General features: G+C 39.8%; 1 protein-coding gene across 1 annotated transcript in view; it reads left to right on the forward strand.

Moving 5' to 3' along the window:
- Positions 1–24,891, forward strand: part of LOC140194018 (uncharacterized) — a 117,334-nt gene that overhangs the window by 16,137 nt on the left and 76,306 nt on the right. Inside the window, exons 2-4 of the mRNA XM_072251337.1 lie at positions 11,796–11,894; positions 20,091–20,175; positions 23,067–23,240. Of these exons, the coding sequence (XP_072107438.1) occupies positions 11,796–11,894; positions 20,091–20,175; positions 23,067–23,240 (358 nt within the window). The remainder of the gene's footprint in view (positions 1–11,795; positions 11,895–20,090; positions 20,176–23,066; positions 23,241–24,891) is intronic.

A 24,891-nucleotide genomic window follows, 5' to 3' on the forward strand; every position in this document is an offset into this window, starting at 1 on the left:
GTGTGATTCACATTCCTTCATAAAGTGTTATCACGCAAAGTGTGGCACTCAGCTATTGGGATAGAAGCCCGAAGGATGTAGTAAATTAAAAATCAGCTATTGGGATAGAAGCCCCAAGGATGTAGTAAATTAAAAATCAGCTATTGGGATAGAAGCCCCAAGGATGTAGTAAATTAAAAATTTAATGTCCTATGTTTGGAGTGGGAATTCCAGAGCATAGAGTACCAACGGCTGAAAGCACAGCTGCCAGTCATGAAGTGTATGAAAACGTGATAGTGTAAACCAGAATTAACCAATGATGTAAGATTCAGAGTGTTGTGTTGGAGCTGGTTACAGTGATGGGGAAGAGCGACCACAGAATTTTCAAAACAGACTAGAAAAAAAAATAAAATTTTAACAATATTTGGAGACAACATTTTCAATCTTTTTTTCACCAAATTCTCGTATCCAGTCAGAAATATTTTTTTGCAGAAGAAAGGCAGAGTTATATGTTCATTTGTGATAGTGTTTCCTGTGATGGCACATTACTTTAATTGCAAAAGTGCATGCTGTGGGCAGATACCTATTATTACCCAGGCATGTTATTAAGTGCCCTCACAGATGTTTTTTGTGTAGTCATACTTTTATAGTGTCTTGTGCAGAAAAACTTAAAACTGAAGGTGGTGAAATAATTCGAGATATCAATAACGGTTAAAGTAGTGCAACCCTTATACACTGGGCACATTTTGTGTACTGTATTTTTAAAGTTCTGGTTCTGAGGTTATCATATTTCTTTTAAAGAATGTCTGGAATGCCTGGTAATTATGGGAAAGATTGAAGGGAAGAAAGCAAAAGGAAGGCAAAGACAAATGATGATGGAGACAGCAACCAGAGAACTGGAAATGAATACCAGTAAATTGATCCACTTGACCCAAAACAGGAGTGTGTGGGCCATGGCAGTCAAAGCTCAATCTGGGCACGGCACCTGATGATGATGATGATGAGCATACACTGGATGAAAATCACGTTGACTGTTTCTCCCATTTCCACCAATATTTTTTTACTTTACACCCCAGCCAAACATTTTAACTGCTTGTCAGAATGCAGTTACACTGATTGTTTTCAGTACTTTGTCTATTAAATACTCCATATGCAAGTCTGGAATATTATTGCCCAGAAACTATTTTGGCCATTAAGTGTCACAGTTAAGATTAACACAAAATGCTGGTGGAACGCAGCAGGCCAGGCAGCATCTATAGGAAGAAGTACAGTCAACGTTCCGGGTCAAAACCCTTCGTCAGGACTGACGGAAAAAAGAGATAGTGAGAGATTTGAAAGTGGGAGGGGGAGGGGGAGACCCGACATGAAAGGAGAAGACAGGAGGGGGAGGAATAGAGCTAAGAGCTGGAAAGTTGATTGGCAAAAGGGATATAAGGCTGGAGAAGGGAGAGTATCATAGGACGGAAGGCCTAGGAAGAAAGAAAGGGGGAGGGAAGCACCAGAGGAAGATGGAGAACAGGCAAGGAGTTATTGTGAGAGGGAAAGAGAGAAAAAAAAATCGGGACCGGGTAAGAAGGGGAGGAGGGGCATTAACGGAAGTTAGAGAAATCAGTGTTCATGCCATCAGGTTGGAGGCTACCCAGACGGAATATAAGCTGTTGTTCCTCCAACCTGAGTGTGGCTTCATCTGGACAGTAGAGGAGACCATGGATTGACATATCAGAATGGGAATGGGACGTGGAATTAAAACGTGTAGCCACTGGGAGATCCTGCTTCCTCTGGCGGATAGAGTGTAGGTGTTCAGTGAAGCGGTCTCCCATCCTGCATCGGGTCTCACCGATATATAGAAGGCCACACCGGGAGCACCAGACACAGCATATCTCCCAGTGCAAGTTAAAATTACTGGCCTTCTTCTCATTAGTTTGCCTGTTGAAAATGAAGCTGCTGAAAATGACGACTATACACTTCTGGCAAAGACCTTGTATTGTCTGTGAACAAACTTTGCCATCTAAGACAAGACATCCCCCATAATGGCCGAGAATAAAAAAAACTGTAAATACTGGAAATTTGAAATAAGGACAAAACTTGCAGAAAACACTGTGCAAGTCAGGCAGAGTGTACGAAGAGAAACTGAGTTAACACGTCAGGTTGAAGAGACTTTGCTAGGGCTAAGAAAGAGAGAAAATATTATAACAAGTTGCTAAATGGATGGTAGCATGAAAGTATCTCTCTAATAAGACTGAGTTAAAGGATGCCATGGTGATAAGTTCGTTTATTATCATTTCAACTGTATACATATATACTGCTGAACAAAATAGTGTTCCTCCTGACCAATGCTCACAACACAGTATGTATAACTCACAAACATTCTCTTAGGCATCCATTAGTCTCATAAGACCATGGATTTGCGCCTTGGAAGGTTTCCAGGGCGCAGGCCTGGGCAAGGTTGTATGGAAGACCAGCAGTTGCCCATGCTGCAAGTCTCCCCTCTCTACACCACCGATGTTGTTCAAGGGAAGGGCATTAGAACCCATACAACTTGGCACCGGTGTCGTCACAGAGCAATGTGTGGTTAAGTGCCTTGCTCAAGGACACACACCTGCCTCAGCCAAGGCTCGAACTAGTGACCTTCAAATCAGTAGACGAATGCCTTAACCACTTGCCCATGCACCAACACTCACAAACGTTACCACAAATAAATCAACAGATAGCAAGGTATATTTATGTCACAAGTTCAAAGTAAATTTTATTATCAGAGTACTTGTATGTCACTTTATACAACCCTGAGATTCATATTCCTGTGGGCATACTCAGCAAATCTATAGAATAGGAACTATAACAGAATCATTGAAAGATCAGCCAGAGTGCAGCTTAAAAAGTAAACAGTATAATAATATATATGTGACTTCATTAGTGATGAGACGTGGGTGGTGGCAGGGAGTTCAGTAGTCCCATGGCCTGGGGGAAAGAAGCTGTGTTCTATCAGAACAGTCCTTGTCCTAATACTGTGGTACCTCCTGCCTGATGGTAGTGGATTAAGGAGATTGTTGGATAGATGGGAGGGATCATTGACATACTAAGGACCCTGAGTACACAGCACTCCTGGTAAGTATCCTGGATGGGTGGAAGAAGACCCCGTTTATGTGGAGTGAGAAGTGGTCGGCCTGCTCCTTCCTAAAGTTCACAATCATCTCTTTAGTCTTGTCCACGTTGAGACTCAAGTTGCTGTGCTTGCACCACTTTGCCAACTGCTCTACCTCTCTAGGCAATTTAGTCAACTTCATTGCTGAGGCCTACTACTGATGTGTCATCAGCGAACACGATTCGGTTTGAGCTGCATCTAGCAGTACAGTCATGCGTCAGCAGTGGCTGAGCACCTGGCTCTGTCGGAACGGGGAGGGGGCGTGGGGCAAATCAATGCTGAGCGTGATGGAACTAGCAACGTTGCTGTCAATACAGTTGACTGTCGCCATTCTGTCAAGAAGTCTGTGATCCAGTTAGAGGGAGGTGTTGAGACCTAATGAGGCCAGTTTGTCCACCAGCTTCTGAGGGGTGATCATACTAAATCCCAAGCTGACGTTGATAAACAGCATCCTGGCATACGAGGTACCATTTTCTATGTGGGACAGGATGGAATGGAGGTCAGTGGACCAATATGAGTGATGAGCGAACTGGAAAGGGTCTAGTGTAGCAGGAAGATGGGATTTAGTGCGATCCATAACAAGCCGCTCAAAGCACTTCATTATTGTTGAGGTCAGTGTCATTGGACGGTAGTCATTAGAACAAAATACTGTTGTCCTCTTGGGTCCCGGATCGTGACTGCCTTAAAGCCTGCAGCAACAGTTGACTGTTGCAGAGAGATATTGAAGATGTCTGTTAGAACCTCTGTCAAGTGGGCTACACTGTCTGTTAGCAACCGAAAAGGTATGTTATCAGTCTCCACAGCTTTAAGTGGGTTGACCTGGTTAAGGCCTTTTTCCACATCTGTGGCGGCCAGGTGGTGTGCCTGCTTCACAGAGGGGTCCTCGTCGGCATGTTGTTCCGTACATCAAGCCATGCGTAAAAGACATTCAGCCCACCAGGAAGAGAGGTTGTGGCGAAAACCATATGATTAATAGGTTAATGAGGTGGGAGAGAGGAGGAGAAAATAAACAAAGGAACATGTAATAACTTTGAAATGGACAGCAATGGAACATGTCCACCAGATCAAACAATACTACTGCAGAGGTAAAAAAAAACAGAGTCACTGTTACAGATGGATGACGTAGTCAGTTTGATACAATGACCTACGTGAAATTGTTGAATTTGATACTGAAGAAGGCAGCTGCAAGGTCCTAGATGATGCTGGTTCTTCAAACTTATGTTAGCTGTTGTCATCTGTGCAGGAGCCAACAGACAGACAATGCAGAGTGGGGCAGAGAATTGAGGTGCTGGGCCCTTGCACTCTGCAGGTGCTTCACAAAATGGTCATCCAATCTATGTTTGGTTTCTCCAGTGTAGATTCTGGGATAGAATCAAGAAGTTGGCTCCATACTGGTTTACATTACTTTTGCAAAGGAAATTAGAAATATACATGACATGCTGGCCTTGCCACAGCATGTGCCTTCTAAGAATACCGAAAGCTGCGGTGGTAAACTGGTTCAAGAGCCCAGAATGGCAAAAAATCTTCAAAAAAAAGGTTCCCTCATCTGCCATGGTAATTTTAAGCAGATTATCGTTGATTATTGAATTATTGGTTGTTTGGCATCAGCCTTTCTCGAAGGACAATGGGTAACGATGATGATCATCAAAAGCTTGGCTGGAAGGTATGGAGATCCTGAGGTGCCCAGTCATCAAGGTCCCCCTCTCAGCCTCACCAGTGTAGTCCAAAGGAAAGCTTATGAAGCAATACGTTGGCACTAGCTTGGCTGCAGGAGCTGCTGGAAGGATGTTAAATGATGTCCCGCTGACTTAGGAGCTCCACTCTGGATTTTCTGTTTGGGTTTACTCCCATAGCCTTTGACTCTCCCGAGGCTGCCCACAAGACAGTGGGGTTATTTACCCATAGTTGGGGATCTGGATCATGGGCACCAGGGTGTGTCCACACACCGGTGGGCCTGCGTGCTACATGTGCAGGGGCCAGACCTCCTCCCCATCCTCTGTAGTTCAACCAGAGTCCAAAGGGAGTTCAGTTTCTGTGTTTGCCTCCTTGCTGGCAACTACATGAGGCTTGCTGTTGGAGAGGCTATGTACTGGCAGGGAGAGACATACGCATTCAGCTCACTTTTTCGTGAGACTGCTAGCCAGCGGTGGAAGCTGAACATGAGAGACACAAGCACAACCACACTACACTACCACACTAGACGCAGCACAACAACCATTTTGACACCATTGAATTACTATGTTAACAATTAAGGAAGTCCTGTTATTTATCTACATGTACTCATTATTCTAATAAAAATATAATAGAGACAGACTTAAATACAGCGACTATAAGTTGTATTCACCCCCTTGGAAATTTTAGTGTTTTATTGTTTTACAATGTTGAATCACTGTAGATTTAATTGGGCTTTTTTGACACTGATCAACATAAAACTCTTGTGTCAAAGTGAAAACAAATTTCTACAAATTGGTCCGAATTTATTACAGTTATTAAACAAAATAATTGATTGCATAATTACTCACCCCCTTCAAGTCAGTATTTAGTAGATGCTCCTTCTGCAACAATTACAGCCTTGAGTCTGTGTGGCTAGGTCTCTATCAGCTTTGCAAATCTGGATACTGCAATTTTTCCCTGTTACAAAACTGCTCAAGTTGTCAGATTTCATGGGGATCGTGAGAGAAAAGTCCCTTGACCTCAATTGGATTGAGGTCTGGACTCTGACTTGGCCACTCCAGGACATTAACTTTGTTGTTTTAAAGTCATTCCTGTGTGGCGTTAGCTTTATACTTGGGGTCATTGTCTTACTAGAAAAAAAATCTTCTCCTAAGTCACAGCTTTCTTGCAGACTGCATCATGTTTTCCTCCAGGATTTCCCTTTATATTTTGCTGTATTTATTTTACCCCCTTCCAGGGCCTGCTTCACAGCAGGAATGGTGTGTTTTTGATGATGTGCAAACATAGCATTTAGTCTGATGGCCAAAAAACTCAATTTTGGTTTCATCAGACCATAGAACCTTCTTCCAGCTGACTTCAGAATCTCGCATAGGCTTTCTGCCAAACTCTAACCATGATTTCATGTGAGTTTTTTAACAGTGGCTTTCTCTTTCCCACTCTCCCATAAAGCTGCAACTGGTGAAGCACCCGGGCAACAGTTGTTGTATACACAGTCTCTCCCATCTCAGCCACTGAAGCTTATAACTCCTCCAGAGTTGTCATAGGTCTCTTGGTGGCCTCCCTGCTAGTCCCCTTCTTGCACAGTTACTCAGTTTTTGAGGACAACCTGCTCTAGGCAGATTTACAGCTGTGCCATATTCTTTCCATTTCTTGACGATTGACTTATGGCATTGTACTCCAAGGGATATTCAGTGACCTAGAAATTTTCTTGTATCCATCACTGTCTAGCTGGACCTAAGCCAATGTGAGATATTTCCTGTGAAAACATCTTACTCTCAGATTGTAAAAAAACATTTGGTGCTTCATTTGGCATAAGGGTAATCAAGATTATGTATCTTTTAATATGGGTGAGGTTTAAAGAATCGAGGGGCTGCACTGTATGTTCTGTGCCAAAAAATTCTTTGTGTGTGCTATCTTGGGCACACATGCTGTAAGTTCACCATCATGCTAGAGACTAGATGTGAAAACTTCCAATAATTATGGCAAAACAATCAGGGAAGTCATTATGTTATTCTTCCTGTTATCAACATTTTAGGCATTTTCAAATCCATCATAAGTCAATGGATTGTGTAGTCCCGGGACAAGTAAAGTAAGCCTTGCTTCCACTTCCTTTCCCTCCTTGGTGTGTCCTACTTGCTTAGGAGTTTACTTCAAGGAGGTTATCCGTTTTGGTGTTGGGGTTGTTGGGCGGGGGGGGGGGGAATACTTTTTATCAAAGGATCATCAACCTGAAACATTAACTTGGTTTCTCTTTCCTCAGATGCTATCAGACTTGCTGAGTGCTTTTCAGCAAGATCAGTCCTTTTCTTCACCCAGACTCTGTCATTCACAGAAATTCCTTTGCTAAGCTCTTCTACAACACCGTTTATTTTTCTCCCAATAAGAGTAATGGGAAACACTGTATTGATGCCTCGAATCCTGTACAATGGTTGGGTGGTGGGGGAAGGGTGGCATTGGATAACAGTGGAATAATGAAAGTTAGAGAATATACTTATAACAAGACCTGCTGTCATTGGAAACTAGTCTGTAAATGGCACATTTGAAAAATAAAATAAGAGGAAACCAGATGTTTCCTTGTGCTTTATTCTGACGTTCACAGCTCAATCACTTCCCCGGAATGGAAAAAAATACTTTCTTTCTGGTTCTAAAATGGAAATTTATATTTCTTTATACAAAAACAGTGAACTTCCGAAGAAGCTCTGTGTGTGTCTAGCACCTCTATCAGAAGAGAACATGGACAAGCAGACGAGATTTTGGTTAACACACGCAAAAAATGCTGGTGAACGCAGCAGGCCAGGCAGCATCTATAGGAAGAGGTACAGTTGACGTTTCAGGCCGAGACCCTTCGTCAGGGCTAACTGAAAGAAGAGATAGAGATTTGAAAGTGGGAGATTTTGGTTCTTTTGTACTTAAAGAGTCTGCCCAGTAGTTTGGCTTTGATCTTAGACTGACAGGAAGGAAAATCAAGACAGCAGGACTGGCACTATTAGAGTGCTTCTGTCTAGTTAAGTTGATATACAATTGGATGGAATGGTTAAATGTGTCCACTGACAAAATCCAATTTGTCACAAGTAGGATCGAAGAAAGATATTGCTCAGAATTGGCATAGCATGATCTTTATCTCAGTATAGGCGACCCTGCATTCCAACATTACAACCATCTGGGTTAGGGAAATTTGCTGTTAAGAATTTACAAATCAATACCAAAAAGTGGGACAGAGGCAATAAAATTCGTTGGTGGAATTTGTATGAAAAGTAATTACGTCAATAACAAGTATGTTTTTTCATGGTTGTGCATAGGTCAGTGTGGAAACATGCCCTTTGGCCTGTTGAATGTGTCTTGACCATCAAGTACCTATATTACACTAATTCTGCCAACTCATTTTATTGTCTCTTCATTAACGCCTCGAATTTTTACCACCCACCTACATACTAGGGATTGTTCACAGTGGCCAGTTAATCTGGCAACCATCATACTTTTAGTATGCGGGAAGAAATTGGAAAACTTGGGTTAAACAACACCGCCACTGGCAGTGTTGAATATGAGCAACATCAGCTTATATACGTAGGTAAAGAGGAGGCTTACATTCTTGCCTGATTAGTTACCTGGGAAATGTGCACATGGTGGTTCATTGATTCTGACTGAAGTGATGGTGGTCTCTCACCTCTCACACATGGAGACGTAGTACAGCACAGCTCGCCTAATGCTCATGCCGCCAATAGCAAATGTGGTTTTACTGACGGAAATAGATGTACTTGGTCTTTGTCATCACCACTGAACTAGCCTTGTTTCTGTTTGTGGGATTAATTATGCTCTAATAGTATCTGGGGATCTTAAGTCTGCAGATTTAAAAGCGTTGTACACAGAAATATACATTTACCATGTTCTGCACAAACAGACTGTCAGCCCACATGAGAGATCAAACAGATTAACGTTACTACGAAAGCTGCTGAAACAAAATCATATTCAGATCCCATGTTAAAATACTTGATTATACTTGAGTCATCTGGGTAAGGTCAAAATAAACTATTGTGTTTACTTCTCGAGAGTAGCACTCAATTCATAATGCAGGTTAACAAAATATGTTGGTAAAATGTGCAGTGGTGGAGCTAATAATGAGGAAACTTCCCAAATAATGAGGAAGGTTCAGGTCAGCTACCGGTTTTTGTGGGGGTTTCCATTAATGGTGGAATAATGAACAAGTTAGATGCTGGAAATGTGACCTCACATGTTCTCTTATGAGACCAACGTGGTGCAGCTTTCACCGAATGACAGACTGTTGACATCTGTTGGGCATTCAGCAGAGTCAACGAGGCCTATGACAGATGGATGAGGGATTCTGACCCATCCCCTTCCTGCTGTAGATCAGCTAATTTAGGAAAGGCAGAGGGTAAAACATGGAAAATCTTTCATCTGAATAGCTGCTATTGCAAACAATTAATTGCATACTTTAGTTTTAGAGTTGAGCATCAAAATACAGCCTGTCCTAACCTGATTAACATTTTACAATCAATTACGCATTGATTTTGGAGAAAACAAGTGATAGATTTGTGTCCATAGAACATTTGTTACACTGGCTGTTTCTCCATTACTCATTCAAAATGGACCAAAATGCATGCAGAATTCCCCTAACTATTTTAGCATCTATAAAAAAAAAATTTGAAGTTTGTCACAGTGTATTTGTTTTGCAAAGCATGTGTTTTACATTAAATAAAATGTTGTTTAAGAGCACATTTCATTTGATTACATCCATGTAATGTAATATTTATAATAATGGACCATATCAAGAAGACAGATAGAATTATTGACATTCTTAATGTCATTGCAGATTTTGAACCCTGTGGAAAAATAATTTCATGAGCAGTGAGGTTCCAATCCTTTGGGTCTGTGTGTGAATCAAGGAAACAGTCTGTGGTGCAGCAATATATGTAAACACTCTGGTGTTTAGGAAGGTGTTGCTTATTGAGTACAGTACTACAATATGATAAGGAACAAAGATAAAGCTACAATAGTTGTTTCCTGAATATTGCAGAAGATAGATAGCACTTTGTAAAAGGCACTTCACACTTCTTCTCTCTGGCATCACTGAAGAGTCACAATGGGAAGAGATAGCAATCTCTGTGGATGTTTTAGATGATTTTTTTTAGCCTGTAAATCATGAGGTAATCAGGGCAAGAACATGATGCTAGTGGTAGACTTCCGATGCAAATGAACAGGATGTTGCTTTTTATACTAGCTATCTCCCTGTTATTTTTTTTAGTCCAAATGAAAAATCGTGAATCTAAAACATTGACTGTACATTTCCTTCAGAGATCAAAGTTCATCAATGCCGACTGACCTGCTGAGTTCCTCCAGCTTTTGTGTGTTGCATGTGATGTTGCTGTTTGATATACCGAGCTATAAATCTGTCCTGCAGATCGTATTTTGGAGCATTAAGTATAAATACATCTTTTTATTAAAAAGTTTACATGGAAATAGAAAAGCAGATTGAAAAATGATTGCTAACTTTTACTGTTGCTTTAAGTAATTGTTCAAATTTGTGACGTTTTCAGATACCATGCAATCTTTTTGTCATAGGGGAGTTGTGTCAAAATGTACACACATGAACCTCCTGTACTTAATAAAGTGGCCACTGAGTGTGTACTCTGAGTCCTTCATACATATGATGGTGTATGCATGTCAGAAGAATGTACCGATACACTCTTGCAGGACTGGTTATGGTAGAAACAATTTGATTGTGACTAATTTGAGTATCCTGTTAGCTGCCTGTTGACTTCTCATTGATTATCTTTGTTTTTGAAGCTCTTTACAGTGTGCATGTGGGAAATAGTGCAATCTTCAGGAATATTAACTTTGTCTATTCTGAAAAGTGCCATTGGCTTTTCTGTGTTCATGTTTGTCTTTATGTTAGGACAGAGCTATGCTGGTATATTGTTGAGGTACAGTGATGGTAGATTGCGACACTGCATTGCTTCCCTGATTTAAATTCAGTCAGAGGTCCATGACTGAAACAAGTATAAATTGCTAACATTCATAGTTTGGTTTCTTTCAAATTATATTCTTTATTTTACATTACACACATCTTTGGAATATAGAACAAATCCTATTGTACACTGAGTAATAATAATGAAAGATACTTTCTGTGAGTAATTTTTCATTAATATTTTGATCAGTTTTGTAAGGATTATGTAGTAAACAATTGAGCTAAGCATTTCCCATTAGCCGTTTGCAACAAGTGGAAAGTAAAAGGTAAAGCAGCACAGAGATAAAACTGATCCTATTGGCAGATATTAATTTAGGTTTAAACATAACAATTTTAAGATTATGCTTATATTACTACTGATCTTCTGTGGACTACGAGGAACTATTACATGGCACAGTAAAAATTCCAAGCTAATGAAAGTATTCAATTAAACCTCAGGCTTTAATTAATTTTTATTGCATTACTTGATTGTAAATAATGCAATATTAATGCTTGTTAAGCCATCTATGGAGGTATTCCAGAAACCAGAATCACATGTATCAGTTCAAATAGAGTGCTTCTAACAATACTCTTTTCAATACCAACTATTTGAGATATTTATTTTGTCAAACTGCTGTTCTGTCAGGTTTTTGTATTTGATTTAATCAAATGCATTTTGCATTCTAGTCCTATCTTCTGATCATTTTTGACTGGCATTAAAATCAGATAGTTAACATTAAAATATTCAGTATCATGTACATAAAAGAGATTGCCTGATCAAGGGGACCAATGTATCATAAGTGAACAATAATTTTAAAGCAGAAGAGCAGTCTTTGTTTAATATGTTCTTAACCCCTATATAATATTATTTAAAGTGGGATTTTTAAAGAAATCTTCCTTGAGTTAAAGACAACGTTTTCATATTTCAAATGATTTGCATTCTCACACTTAACTATTTTGTAAGCAAAAACAATTCATTTACTTTGCACCTTTATTTCAGTTAGAAAATGAACATCTGCCTTTGCTTTCCTTTTAAAGGAACCAGTGAATGGGCATCCCCCGTTTTCCAATGGCATACAAGTGCTGGTTGTTGAAGAAACTAAAGATTCACAGGCTACTGAGAAGAAATCTTTCAAGGTACATTGAGGATGGTGATTATTTAATTCATTCTATGTTTGAAGTTTCTCAATGGAACCTTCAATAAATTCATGGCAGCATGCATTTGTTATGGATAGGTTAACTTGAGTGAAAATTGTGAGATAATGAGGATAATTCAATAAGGGCAGTATATTTGATGTCATCTAGTGGGTTTTATGTAGGCTTTTGGCCACGTTCTGCATTGCAAGCTGATCAAAGAATGAAAAGTTCCCTCCAGTTTTCTACTACACTGGTAGTTTGTTTGCTTCCATAAGCTAGTCAGCGGCCTGCAAGCGGAAGTTGGGCAGGTAATTCGGGAGGGAGAGGTTGACGTCACTGCCCAAGTTGGGTGAGTCCATTCAAAGCTCGGAGAAAACACCATGCTCCTGAACAGCCTATCATCCTCCCGTCCAGGCGATACAGTTCTCACCAATTATCAACTTACCGTCCTCTGTGTAATACAGCACTCACCAATTATCTTTTATATATAATTTTTATTGAGTTTTCGAAGTGATACTTGAGAAAATAATATCTACCCTCCCCCCTCCCCCCCGATATATACTCCTACCTAAAGAGAAAAGAGAAAAAGAAAAAAAAAGAAAGAAAGAAAAAAGAGACCGCCTGAATATTGGAAGGTTTGCACATGCTCCATGGGATAAAAATAAATTTAATATATATTTGTTACTTTCCCCCAAGGAACCAAGATCTTCATCATTGGAGCTATAAATAAGGGCTCCAAATATTCAAAAATGTTTCATATTTATCTCTTAAAATCTAAAACATTACTTAGCTTCTCAACTCTCATAGTTCCCTGGGGAATCTCTTTGAACTTCACCATGTTGCTATGTGTTTCCCTCCCAATCATCCAGGCAAAAAGAGAAAAAAAGATAGATAAGATACAAAAAAAGAAAAAACAAAATACTCCCCCACTAATGTTGTGAATGAAAAGATACACAACACTACCCCCCTCCATTGTGCGGGTCGTGGCTATTGCCACGTTTGCACACATGAATAACGTAGCGATTGGTCAGTGTTTCTTCCAGCTCCCCCATAACAAAAAAATTGTATATATTAAAAAAAAATTAATATCATTATTCCCAGCTAATATTCCTCAAATTTTAACCTTTCTTCCCCTCCCTCATATAATTAATAATATATATATATATATATATTCATCTGTCTAAAAATCCAACAGGCCTAATCCTTGATCCAGCCTTCATCTTCAATCCATCTCGCTCCCCTAGGTTTGTTCTTGTATCTGGTGAATATTCAAAGAATCTCGCACAAACTCCTCCACTTTCCGGTAATTGTCAAAAAATCCTTTTTCTCCACCAGGCAAAAAAATCTTCAAGGTTGCAGGATAACGCAATATAAATTGATAACCGTGATCCCATAGGGCTTTTTTCACTGGATTAAATTTCTTCCTTCTCTTTAAAAGTTCATAACTTATGTCAGGGTAAAAAAAAATTTTCTTCCCTTCTATCATCACTGGCCCTTTTCTCTTCTTGGCAGCTTGGGCAGCCGTCTGTAGAATCCTTTCTTTGTCTTGAAATCTTAAGAATTTTATTAAAATTGATCGTGGATATTGGTCATCTTGTGATTTTGGTCTTAGAGCTCTGTGTACCCGTTCAATTTCAATTGACCGGTCTTCCTCTTTCATTTGCAAGGTTTTCGGGATCCATCTTTGAAAAAATTCTATTGGATTATCTCCCTCTATACCTTCTTTAAGACCAACAGTTTTAATGGTATTACATCTACTAAAATTTTCAAACACGTCCACTTTCTCCAAGAGTCGATTTCTTTCCGTGTCCCAGACAAGTACATTATTTTCTGATTTTTCCACTCTATCGTTAATATGCTCCATTGTTCTTTCCATCTTCTGAAGTTTCTTATCCATTTTATCCTGTCTTTTCATAGCTTTATCATAGCACATCTTCACATCTCTAAGCTCTATTCTTAATTTTCTTAGTTCAGCCATTAATTGCAATAAAGCCTCTCTTATGTCTCCGTTGTCTCCTTTGCTTCCAGTCTCTTCCAGTTCTTCCTCCTCCTCTTCATCTGTATTCTCTGCGATATCCAATTCTGACTCTGAGTCACTTTCAGTTGCAGTGGCCGTCGGTTCTTGTAGTTTAAGTTGTGTCGATTTGCGCATGCGTACTTCTTTGCGCATGCGCAATTCCAGCATCTTCTTCCGAGAGACCGCTAACGCCGCCATTGCTCCCTGTTCTTCTACGCCAGAGATTAAATACGTCTCCTCCAAAGGAGATCCAACCTAAATCCGAGGTTCCATCGCTGCAGTAGGCCCTTTTTTCTTCCCATCTCGCGGCGACTTCACAACAACAGACGACTTCTGTTGCGGTTTACGAGGCATATCATAGAGTAGTCTTACGAAGTTTACAAGTAGATTTCGGAAAGTATTTATTAACTTTACTTTGTTTAAATGGTACTTTGCTGATTTTTTACAGGACAGCTGGATTTACACGTCTCAATCCCACGTCATCACGTGATGCCCACCCACTTACCAATTATCAATGGCCTCCCCTACCTTGCGGCAAAAACTGAGAATGGACTCAACCAAATAAACATATGCCATATGGCGATGAGAGACGGGATTGCTCGGTCACTGCGAGCACTAGCATTGCACGTTGAGCGAAGTTCAAAAAAACAATGTGTTTTTTTTAATCCGATCTCTCACAGAATCACTAGCGACCTCTCACAGAACCCTAGGGTTCCGTGGAACCCCTGTTGAGAAACCCTGGTCTAGACTATCCTGTGGTAGCATTCACATCTACTAAGTGCTTTGAGACTCTGGTCACCTCTAGAATTAACTTCTGCCTAATATCTGAACCTGAGGCATTTTGCCTAACACTACAGGTCTACAGCAGATGCAGCCATCACTGGCTCTCCATTCAACTTTGGAACACCTAGGCAGTAGCGAAACACACACCAAGCTGCTGTTTATCGATAGTAGCGTGGCATTCAACACCATCATCCTCTCAGTACTAATCAACTTCAGGATATCAATTTCCTGATCAGGTATTCAGTCTGAATCAGTAATAATATCTCCTTTGCGCTAACGATTAGCACAAGCGCATCTCAAGGATGTGTGCTTAGCCAACTGATCTACTCTCTCTACTCTCATGACCATGTGGCTAGGTACATCTCAAACACCATATATAAATTCACCAATGACACCACTGTTGTTGGCAGAATCTCAGATAACGATGAGGGTTATACAAGAATGTGAAGGATCAGCTGATTGAGTGGTGTCACAAAACAACCTTGTACTCATTGTCAACAAGACCAAGGAATTGATTGTGGACTGAAGAGGGGAAAGTGTGGAGAACACACTCTAGTCTTCGTTGAAGGGTCAGTGGTGGATAGGGTTCACAGTTCCAAGTACCTGGGGGTCAGCATCTCAGAGGATCCATCTTGGACGCAGCAGGTTGATGCAGACACAAAGAAAGCACACCAGAGGCTCTACTTCATCAGGATTTAGAGGAGAATGGGTATGTTATCAAAGATTCCTGCACATTTGGACAGGTGTACAGTGGAGAACTTTTTGACTGGTTGCAACACCGCCTGCAATGGAGGCTCCAATGTGCAGGGATCACAAAAGGCTGTAGAGGGTTGTAGACTCAGCCATTTCTATCATAGACAAAAGCCTACCCACCATCAACGATTTCTTCAAGAGTTGGTGCCTCAGGAAGATTGCATCTATCATTAAAGACTCTTACCATCAGGGTCATTCCCTCTTTGTGTTTCTACCAGAGAGAAGGAGATACAGGAGCCTGAACACCTACACAAAATATCTTAAGAGGAGCTTCTTGCTCTCTGCCATCAGATTTATGAACGGTTAATGAATGGACATTTTGCACCTTTTACATGATTGATTTATTTTTGTAACTTATTGTAATTTTTAGTTTTCCCTGCACTGCTGCTGCAAAATGGTACACTCAATGGCCACTTTATTAGGTACACCAGTGCAGCTGCTCATTAATTCAAATATCTAATCAGCCAACTATGTGGCAGCAACTCAGTGCATAAAAGCATGCAGACATGGTCGAGAGGTTCAGTTGTTGCTCAGACCAAACACCAGAATCAGGAAGAAATGTGATCTAAGTGACTGTGGAATGATTGTTGGTACCAGACAGGGTGGTTTGAGTAACCCAGAAACTGCTGATCTCCTGGAAATTTCACACACAACGGTCTTAAGAGTTTACAGAGAATGATGTGAAAAATTTTTTAAAAACATCTGGTGAGCAGCAGTTCTGCGGGTGAAAACACTTTGAGAGAGGTCGGGGGGAATGGCCAGACTGTTTCAAATTAACAGGAAGGCAACAGGAACTCAAATAACCACACGTTACAACAGTGGTGTGCAAAAGAGCATCTCTGAATGCATCACACATCGAACCTTAAAGTGCTTGGTCTACAGCAGTAGAAGACAACAAGTAGACACTCAGTAAGCACTTGTGCAGGAGGTACCTAATCAAGTGGCTACTGAATGTATGCCATTGATAATAAACCTGATTCTGATTTTGATTGTGGTTAGCCTATTGCTGGGAAGAGGTGATCGGGAGCTTGGATTGATTAAATAGACAGATCTGTTTCTGTTAGACAATGATGAAAAACCAAGGGGTTTAAAATAATTGACAGAAGGATTAAAAGGGTGACAAAGACTTTTTTCACTGAATGGGTAGTATTGGCTTGGAAAACCCAACATGAAAAGATAGTAGATACAGAAATGTTGACCATATTTTAAGAATACTTGAATGTACTTGAAGAGCTGAGACTTGCAGAGCAATAGACAGGGAGGAGAGAGCCAAGCAAAGAGTACAACAAAGATCTAATATGTGGTTCCTCGGATGGCACACTCTCATGTAAGAGAGCATGGGTCAGGCAGCTTGAAATGTGCTGAAGTACAGAGGGGTGAGAGGGAATTTCACAAAAGAAAACTATAAAATATTAACAGAACTAGGTACACAACTAACAGGGTTTATTCCTGATGACTGTAAAGTCTAGAACCACGGGCTAAAACCTCAGATAAAGGGTCTGTCATAAGATCAAAAAAAAAAATCTTCAAGCAGGGGGTGAAGAACCTGTGAAATTCTCTTCGTTGTATTCCTTGGTTGGCAAAAACATCCTTCCTTAGATTAAGGAAAGCAAAACTCCACCTGCTCTGTGTGGAATTTCATTGAGGCCTCATACAGGTACAGCAAGAAATCCTTGCTGCTGCAGTCAAATGCTCTTGTGAAAAAAAATTGCAAACGTATAATTTGCCTTTCTACTTGCGTGCTGCACCTGAACGCTTTGATTTGGTGACTGGCACTCGAAAGACATCCAGGTTCCATTGCAGCTCCTTTCAGAATCTACCAGATTCTTAGAGCTCATGCTGTTACAGGAGCGGCAGGAGCATGGACAGAAGATTGGCTGTATGACAGAGTGGGAATAAAGAGGGCCTTATCTGGTTGGCTGCCAGTGACTAGTGGTGTTCCGTAGTGGTCATTGTTAGGTCCACTACTTTTCACATAATGTGTTAATAATCTTGATGACAGAATTGATGGCTTTGTGACCAAGTTTGCAGATGATACAAAGATAGGTAGAGGGGCAGGTAGTGGAAGTCGAGGGTCTGCAGAAGGACTTGGGCAGATTAAGAGAATGGGCAAAGAAGTCGCAGATGGAATATAGTGTAGGTAAGTGTATGGTCATGCGCTTTGGTAGAAGGAATAAACGTGTAGACTGTTTTCTAAACAGAGAGTGAAATCAGAAGTTAGAACTGCAGGGAGATCTGGGAGTCCTGGGGCAGTATTTCTAAAGGTTAACTTACAGGTTGAATCAATAGAAATGATGACAAATGTAATGCTAGCAGTCATTTCAAGAGGATGAGAATATAAGAGCAAGGATGTAATGCTGAGGCTTTACAAGATATTGATGAAACTACATTTGGAGTAGATTTGGGCCCCAAATTTAAGAAGGGATGTGCTGGCATTGGAGAGGGTTCAGAGAAAGTTTAAGAAAATGATCACGAAAATGCAGTATTTAACATGTGGAGGAGTATTTGATGTCTCTGGGCCTGTACTTGTTGGAGCTTAGAAGAATGAGGGGACATCTCATTGAAGCCTACTGAATAGTAAAAAGCCCAGATAGATTGGACGTGGAATGGATGTTTCCATTGGTGAGAGTGTCTAGTACAGGAGGGCACAACCTCCGGATAGAAGGATGTCCCTTTAAAACAGAGTTGAGGAATTTCATTAGACAGAGGGTAGTGAATTCTTTGCCACAGACGTTGTGGAAGCCAAGTTATGGTGTATTAATAAAGCAGAGTTTGATAGTTTCTTAATTAGTAAGGGCATCAAAGGTTATAGACAAAAGGCAGGAGAATGAGATTGAGAGGGAAAATAAAACAGCCATGATCAAATTGTGGAGGCATTGATGGGCTGAATGGCCTAGTTCTACTCCTATGTTTTTTGGCTTTTGTTTTTAGAACCTTACTGGATGATGCCACTTAACCTGTCAAATCACATTGGGACCTCCTCTTCCTCCTCACAAGTTACTCTCCAATGGACCTATTACCCTTGCAGCTTTGTGTAATCTGTGGATTTAGAGGTGTTATTATAGCTAGGGCCCCCCAACTACACCCTGACACCCAGAACAACAGTTGTTTATTCCTGCTCTGTTTCCATTCAGTCACCTGGATCTCATCCACACCAGTATTCTATGAACTTTAATCTTGTATGCAAGCCTCTTAATTGGTACCCTGTCAAAAACGTTCTGAAAGTCCAAAGGCACCGTTCTCCCTTACTTGTTTTACCTCCTTAAAAATCTCCAGTAGGCTGGCATGCTGATTTATTGTCCATTGTAAGTTACTCCTAATGTGTAAGTGAATGCAATGTATATGAAAATTTGGGGAGATTTAATAGAAATGTGGGGAAAGAAGGAAAAAAATTAAATAAGTAAGAAAGACAATATATTTCACAATGTATGTCAGTGATATTAAACCTGTTTCTGATTCTGAAATAGGGAAAAAAAAGAATAATTTTAGGATTATTGTAAAAGGTCAGCATTTAGATGATGGGGTGAAAGACCTCTTCATACTGTATTATTCTCTCCACCAGTGACTTTAGTATCGCTTTATCAATACTCTAGTTCAGTTAGTATACAAATGTATGGCTTCACTAGCAAATCAGCACAATAGTGAATGGAAATAGAGCTAATTTGAATGGTTTTTGTGAAGTACCATTTATAAAATCTCCAGATTACAAGGTCTTCATATTTTTCCAGGATTTTTTTTTTTCAAATTTTAAAGCATATATTTAATAGAAGTGTGGGAATGCAACAGAATCTTGAAAGTTTTGCTTTGTATGTCGGGTTTTCCCCAAATCTGGGGATGAGGTAGGCCACAGCCTCACTTTTGCATAGCTCTGTTCAACCTGATTATTTCAGTCAAGATTGAGACATTGAGTTGGTGCCACATTAAAACAAATCTTTTCTCCACCTTGCATGGTCTGCCCCATCATCCAATCAGAATTATTTTGAGAAATTGAACTGAAAATTTCTAAAGCCCAAGAAACCTTATAATTACTATCATCTGTAAGGTTCAGTTAAAACAAGCTAAACCAATGATCATTATCCATGCTCATACAGTATCTGCTAAACCACTATGTATCCTTGCTTATGTTAAATAATCTAAAAACTGTTCATCTGATTCTCTGCTTTTTCACAAACCTAACTGTTGCCAAGTTGATGTTCAATGTATTAATTATTTTCAAATTCTTATTATTGGACATGCAGAAGAGTTAAATGTGGGTGTAAATTGATACGTATAATGGTACAGTTTTGAGCATTTCATTGTGATCACTTGCATGGCAATTCGAAAAAGACAGCCTTGATAATTTACAGCATCTACATTATGATAAACTAGCATTAAGCTACTGTTTACTTTGTCATTTGAGTTTGTACTTCAGCCAAATCCAGATTTAAAAAGGGCTCTGAGGCAAGCTATCAGCAATATGTCATTGTAATTTAGAGCCCATCTAACCCCATTAGTATCTGAGCTTGATATGAAGATAACAGCCAGCACAAATAGGAAGTTCAGTAAAACTGTTTTCTCCCCCATATATTCGAAGCCTCCTGTGGTTATGTGAAGCATTCTGTACATTACAGACATCTGAAGTCATTGTTACTTTACTCTCACAGACCAAAAAGAAAAAGCAACGAGTTAACGAGAGACCTAAGGATAAGAATGTTGCAGGAAATAAAGAAAAAAGTGAGGAAGAAGCTGGTGAGTTTGAAAATTGCAATTCAATTGAATCCTAAAAATGAGAATGTATAATTAGGGAAAATCATGTTCTGAGGCATAGATTAATTTCCTTTCCGCCTGCTTCATTAGATTAAAGGACTTCTCTATGATGAATTGTGGCCAAATTTCTCTTGAAGATGAGACTAAACACTTTTAGAGGGAGATGGGGGAACTCATAATGGCTTCAGTACTTCATGCTACCACCATTACAAATCTTATTGATTTAGGCATGAACAAATAAAAAGAATCAAAGCAGGTGCTTGTGAGATTATGTTTTAATTACTAAAGACCTGGTCATAATCTGGAAATGTGGATCTATGTCCTCAATATTCTTTCATCTCATAAACTAATGTTAAACCTAGAAGAATTTTAATTAACATTTCTCACAAAGATGTCAAATTTCTTTCTCCATGAAGATTCCCATGAGTTCTTGCTTCAAACTGGCCAGGACGTGGTTATGAGCATTGTTGCATGAATTAAGTCATCAGAGGACGTTACTGGTGGATATGAAGCAGCCTCTTTATTCAACAAAATAAGATGCAGCAGGCATCATATTGAGACACTTTTGGTTGAAAGGTCTTGCTGGCCCTCGCTACCCAATATTTTCTATGCTAAACATCAGACAACAATTCCATACAATGCATCCAACAATGCTTTCTTTGAAACTACACACAAACTTCTTCAAACATCCTGATTCACACCCACACCACAAAATTCCGCATTATCTGGTCAGTGATTAAAGACTTTTAGAAACCTCTTGTTCAGAGCTGCATTTCAAACTAAATCTACACTCTATATTCAGATTTGAAGGTTGGTGGCTAAAATCATTTGATAGATGTGCTAAACCAAACGTCGCTCTAACAATAAGCTGGAAAACCCTACAGACCTTGCTCCTCAAGTTATGTTGTCTCTCCTTGCAGCAGACATTTGTACTTGGGATTGCAGTGGAAAAAAAACAGGATGTCCAGTGGAAAGGCAGGCAATCTTGGGGCAAGCAGAAAATCTGCTCCAGCCTGTTATCTTGAGTTTCATTGCTGTTCTAACATGATTTCAGATGGAATTGTGTCATTCCCATTCTTAAAATACGAAAACTGTAAAAGAGAAGTAATGCTTCCTGTTAAATTTGGATGTAGTGATTATTTCATGAAATTCACCTGATTTAGATGGGGGAAAATAGAAAGACCATAAGACAAAGGAGGAAATAGAAGCAGAATTGGGCCATTTGGCTCATTGAGCCTACAACATAATTCAATCATGGCTGATTTATTTTCCCTTCCAACCCCTTTCTCCTGCCTTCCTTTCATAACCTTTGATGCCCTTATTAATAACGAACCTGTCAACGTCTGCTTTAAAAATCCCCAATAACTTGGCTTCCACAGCTTCTGTGGCAGTGAATTCCACAGATTCACCATCGGGTTGTCCAAAATTCCTCCCCATCACTGTTCTAAAGGGGCACCCTTCTATTCTGATGCAGTACCCTCTGGTCCTAGACTCTCCCACTATTGGAAACATCCTTTCTATGTCCATTCTATTTAGGACTTTTCATATTCAGTCATTTTTAAAATGAGATTTCCCCCCTCATTATTCTGAAGTCAATCAAGTACCTGATGGAAAGAAGTGTTATATTGGTCCCAAGGCACAGAACACAGGCCCAAACAGTGCTGCATGGAGTCTCGATCAATTTGTATTGGAGAAATCATTATTCAATCTGGATCCTTCAAATGCCTGGCCAGACCCCACACTTCTTGCAATGGGAAGAAATTTAGAAAAAGCATTACTGAGATCGCCAACTCTAATCTGTAGTAGTTAGCACTAGAGTTTCCAAAGATTTACTGTTCTTCTTTCAGGATAGATAAAACATTTATTTATTCAATGGTAAATTTATGTTTTATTAATGGTTATCAGTAGGACACCCTTTGTAAAATAAGTTTGCTGCCTATGCAAAAGTCTGAAAAAATACAAGAACTATTGCTTTTTATAGAAGAGAGAAAGATCTTTTGGAAAAAAGAATATTCGAGAGATTTTTTGTATCTCTTCTTGCATAATAATAATGCTTGGAAACTTTGATAGTGATTGTCAAGATCAAGGAAAGTTGCAGGTTACCAAGCTTGGCTAACTGGAATATGTTAATAAAAGAAACTAGAATTTAAGGAAAGGAGACAAGGAAACCTAGAGGCACTAAAATATTTTTGGTTACTTTCGAAATAATAAAATTTGCAATTTGCATGGATTTTCAGCCGTTCCTTTGTAGCAGTCAATGACTGAACAGTGACTTGAGTTAGTTGTGTCACTTACAAATTGTAATACCTTTTGGAGTCACAGATGAAAATGCTGCTTGGGTATATTCACCATGGGTATTTATGGTGACAGTTAATGTTTCGGGCCAAGACCCTTCATTAGGGCTGAGAATGAAGGGGGGAAGACGATGGCATGAATATCGATTTCTCCCGGTGAACAGATTTCCTCCCCTTCTTCCTCTATTCCCCACTCTGACCTTTGCCTCTTCTCATCTGCCCATTACTTCTCCCTGGGTCGCCTTCCCTTTCTCCTCTTGTCCATTCTCCTCTCCTATCAGGTTCTTTCTTCTCCAACCCTTGATTGACCTTTCCCACCCACCTGGCTTGACCTATCACCTTCAGCTAGAGTCATTACCCCCCTCCATTTTTTTTAATTTTTGCATCTCCCCCCTGCGTTCTCAGTCCTGATGAAGGGTCTCAGCCTGAAACATCAACTGTTTACTCTTTTCCATAGACGCTGCCTGACCTGCTGAATTCCTCCAGCATTTTTTGTGCGTTGCTTTGGATTTTCAGCATCTGTAGACCTTCTCGTGTATGCAAAATAAATGAAGGGTTTATTCATTTGTTGGTTCCTAGGAGACTGGGTCACAAAAATCAGTAATCGAGAGAAACGTCAACAGAGAAAGGAGCGCCAAAAGAAGAAATGTGATGTGACCTGTGTTGCTGATCCAACTGTTCCTCTTCATTCTGATGGAAACAGGACTGCATCAAGAACTGTGAAGGATTACAGAGGATCAGATGATCAAGAAGGTATTTCAAAATGTCACCAGTGTGATTTATTAGATGCTTAGGTCAAAGTTTAAAAATACAAAAAACAGTGAGGCATATCTTTGGAGAAAATAAATATATTTTTCAGTAAATTTATTTTCTCCTTGTTCTTTTCCAGTTTTGGCATAAAGTCTTAATTTAATCCATTTAGATTATGATCACCAGTAAAACTTAGAAGCATGTACTAAACATCTGAACCAAATTTGGACTTGAATAATGACAGCTACGAGTTTGTGAGGTGGATAAAATTGGCCAGGAAAATTCTTCTGAAGTCTGAAGGAATTGATTAATGTGTGAATGGTGATCCTTTCAAATGGATTAGATAAGTAGCGGTATTATTTACAGAAAGCTTATTTTCTTGAGACACCTGATTATTTGACTAGTCATTGAATATCTGGGATTGAATTTCCGAACGGATCTCCGGATCTTTCACTGTACCTTCATGGAAAGACCTGAAGAAACCTTGTAGAAGCAACTTAAGTAGTGTGTGTACGCGATCACAGGGCTTCCAACCATCTGCCTCTAAAGTTACAACGGATGATCAGAAAACTCCTACAGCAATTCATCTTATGAGTAATATCTACATTTTTAGACCACATCTGTAAACTTTGTAATAAATTATATTTTTCTATTTTTATTTCTGTAGTTTCCTATTTAGGAATACAATCTAATAATGGATCTCATCCACTAACTCTTTTGGCTCACTAGTTGCCATGTATATGGGTTGCCAGCTTGTCTTTACCTTACTTTTCTCTTAGAGTCACTGAAAGGTACAGTACAGAAACAGGTCCTTCAGCCCATCTAGTCCATGCCAAACCATCAAGCTGCCTACTGCTACTCCCATCAAGCTGCACCAGAACCATAGCCCTCCATGACCTTGTAGTCCATGTACTTATCCAAATTCCTCTCAAATGTTGAGATCGAGCTTGCATGCACTGCTTGCACTAGCAGCCTTTCTACACTCTCACAACCCTCTGAGTGAAGAATTTTCCCCATGTTCTCCTCAAACTTTTCACCTTTCAATCTTAACCCACGACTTCTGCTTGTAGTTCCACCCAACCTCAGTGGAAAAAGCCTGCTTGCATTTACCCCATCTATACCCCTCATAATTTTGTATGCCTCTATCAAATCTCCCCTCAGTCTTCTTTGTTCCATGAAATAAGTGCCAATGTATTCAATCTTATAACTCAGGTCCTCTAGTCCCACCAAAACACTTAGAGATTTTCTCTGTACTTATGTAATTTTTTTCTTTTGTAATTTTATGTTAGAAACATAAGATTCAAAGAGTTGCTGGTGCTGCATTGTTCTCCAGGACAATCTATTACTTTGTAGTCCATAGGTTACGTTTTTGGAATTATTGATTTTTACCTAAAATTAGAGGAAGGTTGTTTGTCTTTGTCGGGATGATAAAGTTAGGTGGAATTCCAGTTTAAGGTATGAGCTACCATAATAATTCTTTGCTTAAATGTTAGGTCCAATTCTACTCCAAGTGGTTTGCTGCCTTACCTTTTTAGGCTGGATATGTCAAAAGCATGGAGTTAACAGCAGTAACAAAACAGTAAATGTCAGTGAAGATTTTGCTTATGCATTGGTATTTGAGAGTGTCAGGCCTGCATAGGCAGGTTCCTCCCAG

The sequence above is a fragment of the Mobula birostris genome, chromosome 2, assembly GCF_030028105.1.
Source record: "Mobula birostris isolate sMobBir1 chromosome 2, sMobBir1.hap1, whole genome shotgun sequence".
Lineage (NCBI taxonomy): Eukaryota > Metazoa > Chordata > Chondrichthyes > Myliobatiformes > Myliobatidae > Mobula > Mobula birostris.